This window comes from Periplaneta americana, chromosome 5 (genome assembly GCF_040183065.1).
Source record: "Periplaneta americana isolate PAMFEO1 chromosome 5, P.americana_PAMFEO1_priV1, whole genome shotgun sequence".
Classification (NCBI taxonomy): domain Eukaryota; kingdom Metazoa; phylum Arthropoda; class Insecta; order Blattodea; family Blattidae; genus Periplaneta; species Periplaneta americana.
In genome coordinates, this window is record NC_091121.1 from 131,730,293 (window position 1) to 131,737,398 (window position 7,106).

General features: G+C 35.8%; 1 protein-coding gene across 3 annotated transcripts; it reads right to left on the minus strand.

Annotated features, from left to right (window-relative positions):
- Positions 1-385: 385 nt before the first annotated feature.
- LOC138700202 (uncharacterized) lies at positions 386-3,092 on the minus strand. 3 transcript variants are annotated; one of them, XR_011332299.1, is made up of 5 exons: positions 2,789-3,092; positions 1,833-2,161; positions 1,598-1,753; positions 1,394-1,471; positions 386-504 (listed from the first exon to the last, which is right to left on the minus strand). XR_011332299.1 is itself a non-coding variant. In XM_069826643.1 (4 exons), the coding sequence occupies exons 2-4, from the start codon at positions 1,692-1,694 to the stop codon at positions 425-427; spliced, it is 255 nt and encodes an 84-aa protein (XP_069682744.1). In that variant the 5' UTR covers positions 1,695-1,753; positions 1,833-3,092; the 3' UTR covers positions 392-424. The 3 variants fall into 3 exon arrangements, 2 of the variants coding, with proteins under 2 accessions (XP_069682744.1, XP_069682742.1); XM_069826643.1 differs by having other exon boundaries at positions 392-504; positions 1,833-3,092; XM_069826641.1 differs by having other exon boundaries at positions 392-504; positions 1,598-3,092.
- Positions 3,093-7,106: the final 4,014 nt, after the last annotated feature.

The following is a 7,106-nucleotide window of genomic DNA, read 5'->3' on the forward strand; positions in this document are numbered from 1 at the left end:
TTCTGGGGCAAAAAAAAAAATATAAATATAAAAAAATAATAAAAAAAGCTATGAACTTTCCACCAATATGATATTATACCTTTTTGTTACACACAATATGAGCTATTTACACTACTTTAAAGACACTGCAATTTTTTCTCCAGTCTCTTCACCTTTGCTTTCAGAGCTGCCATTTTTAGTTTGTTGCTCCTGGGTGAAGATGAGAAGTGAGGACTCGAGAAAAGTTTTCGTTTTGCAACACCAGGATCTAAAGATTACGAAATTAACTTCAGATTAATCTAATTGCTGGGAACTATTTTAAATAAAAAATGAAACGTGACAACACCTTTAGCCTTGTTAAGTTAATGTAGGCCTAACAAAAGGCATGCAAGCTATGGATAGGCTATATAACATACTAAAAAATTGACAATACATCAAAATGTGATCAATATTTACCAAGTTTGGAAGGAGGTGTAGCTGAAGCTGAAGGAAACTGTTCCATCTTGGATGTATTCATGTCAGTATCTAAGGAAATAAATGATAAATTGAAGCAAGAATTGAACAGACTTTGTGCTCCATTCATTTCAAACTGCTCTTAACTGTACAAATTATAACTCATATAAATGTTAAGTAATAGTAACAATCCAAAAGTTTAATGCTGCAACAAATTTGATTGTGTTAATCTGAATTGTTCGTTGTAATGTAATATAAAATATTTTTTTGCTAATAGGCTGGGCTATAGAGGACAACTGACACTAACAGAAAGGGATAATCAGCAGAGGTGTTGGGATATTAAAGAGAAGTCAGTAAGAGGGAATGATAGTGTACTTCGTGTGCCAGGGAGACTTGTCAGGATATCAGTTGCAATATCGATCGTCTGGTTCAAAAGTGCGACAACACAAAAAAAACAAGTTTTGAGATATCTTCAGTTGAAAGCTTCAAATAAATCCCCTAAAAAGGGACAGAGTTGTGGTTCATAACCACGACAATTAGAATTGCGTCAGTATTCAGGACGAGTATATCACGATCTTCCAGTTCATTATTAATAGATTTCGAAATGTAGTAATAATGAATTAATAAAGTCCATAGTTATAATTACTTCTAAAGCAGTTTATTTCGTTTTTATTTTTTTTGGCTGTAAATATGACTTATCTCAATATTGAATCGGAAAGAGCTCCGAAAGGGGCTTTCAGTAGTATAAATAACTAAAAAATGACAATTTTTGAGTTGTCGCACTTTTGAACTGGACGATCGATATATAACAAGATAAACACCCTGCCCTATAGTTAAGAGGATTTGTTATTATTCGCTACTGTAAAAGAATGAAGTATGAAAACTGCAGACATATGGCAGGGGGCAATTAACTTAAATGATTACTAGCATGTTACCAGGCTCACAAGACAGTATCGCTTACCTTCAGCTGTGGGAACCACATTGAATAGGAGCGATGGTTGCTGATAGCCCCTCAGCTGTTCACCAATCATACTGTTCCCTGTAATAATCACAAAAAAACGAAACATAATTAATTATGTATTTTGAAACATGTAATGTAAGAACAGCTGATGAGAAACTAAGGCATTCCTTGAAATCCATAAACTTGACTAAGTGGAATAATTACCTTGTTGGCATGCATCTTTATTCATCCCGGCATATGCCGTCGAAGCAGTAATCTTTGAAGCTGGAGTACTCATAGGAGCAGGAATTGTTTGAGGCATAGCTGCCAAGCTTGCAGCCTACTCAGTTGCAGCTTGTAAACCTATGAGACTACGCGTACCTGAAAATAAAGAAAAGAGTAATGAAATCGGAAATTTTAAACATGAATGACATAAAAACATTGCTAGTGTACTAATTACCTTCAGCAGCTGCAGAATCAGTCTTCGCCCTCCTAGCATACGTCCGCAAAGTCTTGTGATGCCTGAAAGTTGGGGTAGACCCCGGTGATAAGGTCGCTCGAGGCATAACTGGGCTAGATGGTGGGCTCCGGATTTTAGGGTTTGATGGCACCACTAATCCATTAGCATGAACAGTGGGCACTGCAGTTTGCTTAGGTATCACTTTTTGTGAAGAGCTATAATAGTCAGACTCAATGAAGTGGTCCATGCAGATTCTCAACCTGTGTGTGGCATCTGCGGCAACTCGATACCGGTCCTCTAGCCCACAAAATCGGAGCCACTTCCAACACCTAAAGCAATGGATTACAATTACTAATGAGATAAAGTAGAAGAAATATTGAATAGAAATCATGCAAAAATTGGGGAAAAAAATAATAAGTTATCTGCTGAATTTGTGTTATTTTAAGAGATGTCTAATGCGCATCACTAGGTGGTGAGTGACCATAGGAAAACTGGTAGCAGCAACAGATATTGGGTACAAACTAAATTAAATATTAGGCCTAAGCTTATTATTATTATTATTATTATTATTATTATTATTATTATTACTACACATGATTGAGAATTTCTCCAGAATGGCTAACTACATCAAAGAAGGCATAATTTTATTTTCCATAACTGTGAGATGTTTATACTAAAAACCACGTGGCTTTAGTTTGCAGCCATGTGGCCTAATGCTACAATTCAGGTTTACGAGGTTTCATTTTCAGCCTTCTTGCTCTTTTTCGTCAATATTTCACATTTCGTTACAGTTTGACTGAATTTCGGAAACATCTAAATTTATACTCCTACTATAATCCTAAATAAATTAGCAGAAAGCAATGCACAGCTCGTCTAACCTACTTCACCAAAAAGTACATTGTTTTCAAGTGTAAGGTTTAGGCTACACAGGACACAATAATAATACTAAAGCTTACCTCATAGGTTCCTGAGGAAAATAGAAAAAATGCTTCCCTCCCACAGTATTGACAGTCTTGCATCCAGGCGCTGAGCATCTTCCTCGAATCTTTTGCATTTTTCTGGAATCCATCTTGCCTTCATAACGCTGTTGGCTAGTCATCGGCCAACGTTCTGACTACTTCGTATCGGAGAGTGGAGAACGCTGGTCCTCACGTAGTTCTATGATTTACCACCTACGACGTCGGGCGCTGATCACCTTATTTCAGAATACCGCATCTAGATCGTGCTGTCCGCAGTTTCGCATCCTATTATATATTTATCCATGTAGTGAAGTTGAAATACTCGTAGATGAATATCGATTACTGCAATAAAGAAATTCGATGTTATTATTCAGCAATGCCAATTGCGAAACGCGAAATACAGGTTTAACAATGTTAATTACATGTACTGCACTTTTCTTTTATTATTATAACAAATACATTTTCATTATCTGTTGAAATCATAATTAAATTTAACAGTAACAGTGAGGATAGCTATGTATTCTATGTATGCTTAGGCTATGTATTCACAGCGAGACATGTTGCTACACAGTGAAGCCATCTCTGTATAGACAGGCCTAATTAAAACACGAATTTTATTACGCAATACGAAAGGCAGTTTCATCAAAGACATTATTACTATGCAAGATCTTTGAGTTTGATATGCGATGATGTTACATAAATTTGAACGTCTATTAATTGTTTAATTTCAATACAAATGTTATAGGCTACAATTTTATAGATTATGTTACCAGTGGAAGCAGGACCAATGTCAGCTGTGCCTTGTTTCGACCGTTACTTACAATGAGTGCTACACGAAAGCATTTTTTATAGCTCGACAAACGCATTCTCGCTGAAGTGTGTAACGGAACTAAAGCTGCATCTACACAGTTCAATATTCCAATCGCGTATGCGTGCAATCTGGGAAGAATATTGAAAGAATAAAGTTTAAAAGGTACGTTCAATTAAGATGCATGAAGATTTTGTGTCTACATGGTGCGCTGTTTTGAACGCGGTCTTCACTGCGTAAATATATTAATTAATATTAAATATCAATCTTTCATTCATTGCTTTAAAGTTGAAAGAAAAGTTTAACCGTGTAGTTGCATCTTAATGTATTCATGATCATCAATTTACGGGGAAACAGTTGGCGACAACGACTAAACAAAAGAACGACCATGCGATAAATTGATAGCGATAAATCTAGCTGCAGAAATTATCCCAAAGTCTGACTGTGATTGGTTGGAATTCAAAATTTCATTACACTTCATTGGTCGAAAATGTAATGATGTCATATAAACGAAATAGTCAATATAAATAAGCATGTATCTAAACATTAATTTTAATTTTTAATGAATTGATTAATTTTTGTCTAACCTTACTACGCGTCGTAGAAAAACAGTTGTATGTAACTCTAATATAATGGCTATTAAGACACTCGTGCACTTTTCGACGCTCGCTCTGCTCGCGTCGAAACTGACTTGCCACTCATATCTCAATAGCTATCTTTATAATGGTCGTTGCATAAATAACTATTATCGTACGTGAAAATCGTGCATAATACACCATATGATTGTACCAGTGCCGTAAAATATTACCATGACAACTAAAACGTCATAACTTCTATTATGAGGCATAACTTGTGTTATCGTGACTAACGAGAAAGACAGGCTTCAGCACGAATTGGAGTCACGTGGTTACCATGGTCTAGTCATGGCCATCTTAACAATCGCCTAATATAAATACATGTTCAAAGTTCTAAAAAACAAAGGAAGTTCTATATTAAACTCAAGCTGCGGTTTGTTTACGGCGATCATCGCCGGGTGCACATCGTTGGCTATTGTCAACTGGAGTTGCTAGCAGTTAAAATGAATGCGCACGGTTTCTTTACAGCGATGATCGCTAACATAGATTGTTGGACGCGGCGCAGATCGCCGGAGGTTGCTTCTGAAGCAAATTCAGGACGCACATCGCCGCATTCGTGTTCAATAATCGATATTTAGAGAAGGTCATGTAGAAATATTGAATCAAATTATGGCAGCAAAACAAATGAGAATTGACAGCGATGTACCCTGGTAAAGAAACCACTTTCTGACGATCATCGTCAGTGTTTATAATCGCCGGCGATGCGCGTCCGGCGATGATCGCCGTAAACAAACCGTAGCTTCAAGTTAAATGCGCATTTATATATAAACTTGTTCAATGTTGGTCATGTTATGACTAAGAATGTGACGTCGCGCCGTAGCCTGTCTTTCTCGTTAACCACGTTGTGTTATAAAGTTAACATTATGAAACGATTTTCCATGCTATAATATTTAATACATCATTGTTATCATAGCAACCTCTTTCTTCATAGATCATGATATCAAACTACCCATCAATATGAATCAGATGTTATTTCTTTATTAATTGCTTCATAATGCTGTAGTACAAAAAAATAATAATAACGCATGAAACAAGTTTACACAAGATGAGCCAATGAAACGGGCGATTTTCAGATTCGTGTCTTTTCGGCTGTTGTCAGGTATTATAATTGTTACATGAAACAATCTATTCTTCATTCGAGAGCATTTGTTTATAATGGATCGTTGGACGGGTAAACAACGTGCTTTTGCTATTAAGGCATATTACAAAAATAATGATAGTTTCATTGCTGCACAACTACTATTTGGATGTCATTACAACATCCACGGCAATGATCCGATACCTTCAGCCCATGCAATAAAAATCTGGATTCAGAACTTTGAAGTAACTGGTTCTGCGTTAAAGATGATGTCTCCAGGTAAGCAAAGATCTGTACGTACCCCGGAAAACATCAACGCCGTAAGAGTTGCTATGATCCGTAGTCCTAAACCTTCTGCCCGTCGTCATGCAATTTCACTTGGCTTGTAAAATAATAGTATGCGAAGAATTCTACATAAAGACTTACACATGCATCTATACAAAATTAAAGTAGTGCAGACATTAAAAGATGCTGATAAAGTAAACCTCATGATTTTTTGGCAACAATTCTTGGGTCTGAATGTTAACGAAGACATTGTTTACAATATGCTGGTGAGTGATAAAGCTCATTTTCATCTCTCTGGATACGTCAACAAACAAAACGTTCGATACTGATCACCAACAGACCGTTATGAAATGCATGAGGAACCATTACACAGTGTCAAACTCACAGTTTGCTGTGTAATAGCGTTATTTGGAATCATCGGTCCTTATTTCTTTGAGGATGATAATGGGACATCACAGCAATATGTCACAATGATTCAAGAATTTTTGTCTCCACAAATTGCCAATAACCCTCTCATCAGTAGAGATACGTGGTTTCAACAGGATAGTACGACCAGATACACGGCTAGACTTAGACTTGAAGAATGGGTCCCACCTGTCGGATGTAGTGTTCAGAAAATAAGAATTTCATGAGGTATAGACAAATGCTATTGTGTACCATTTTAAATGTAAAGTGAAAGATTCGTTTCAAAGTAATCAGTGCAATAATCATTAAAATCTCCCGTTTCATTGCTCACCTTGTATATGTTTTCATTAATAAATTTTCTCGTATGTAATTGTGAAAGCTTTTCAACTAATTCAGCGGTCCACAGCATAAACACTCGTCAAAAATAACTCTCATACTCTATCGGAAAATCTATCGTGCTATCAAAAAGGTGTGCGTTGTATGGCAGTAAAAATTGTTAAGTCTCCCTATGGATATAAAAAATCTGACTTAAAAATAAGATTATTTAGAGCCAAATTAAAGAAGTATCTAATTTCTTACGCCCTCTATTCTTTAGGTGAATTTATGACATTCAACAACACTGCATGAATAATTATTAAGTATCGATACTAACCCATAGCATATTGTAAACTCTTCTGTATAAATTTCAACTAGACTGTGACTATAATTAAAACTTTGTATACGGCAGTACTGTTAAGATTATTCTGACATATTTCTTATTCTGGCTGTGAAGTGATATACGAATACCATGGAATGCAAATAAATACAATACAATGCAATGTTATACAATTACTGCATTAGTCAAAATTAGAAAACTTGCTTCGCTCGTCCCTAAAAATTGACTCGTGGCATAAAATATAACATTATAAACTTGTTTATAATTAACATTATAAACTTGTTTATAATACATGTACTGGGCCTATTCATATTTTTGATTAGTGTAAATTGATTATTGGCGTGACACGTCAGAAAATTAAGAAAAAAACCTGAAACATATCTACTTGTATAATGACGTTTTCTTCGAGGTTAGAAAGAGTAAATCGAATCGAAGTGGAAGTGAGGTGT

Bases quoted from the DNA above. Each gene is read 5' to 3' on its own strand.
- LOC138700202 (XM_069826643.1), bottom strand. From the start codon at position 1,694: ATGCCTCAAACAATTCCTGCTCCTATGAGTACTCCAGCTTCAAAGATT. The intron at 1,472-1,597 runs GTAATTATTCCA...TGATTATTACAG, and splicing joins TAAAGATGCATGCCAACAAG to GGAACAGTATGATTGGTGAA. The intron at 505-1,393 runs GTAAGCGATACT...TTATTTCCTTAG, and splicing joins TGTGGTTCCCACAGCTGAAG to ATACTGACATGAATACATCC.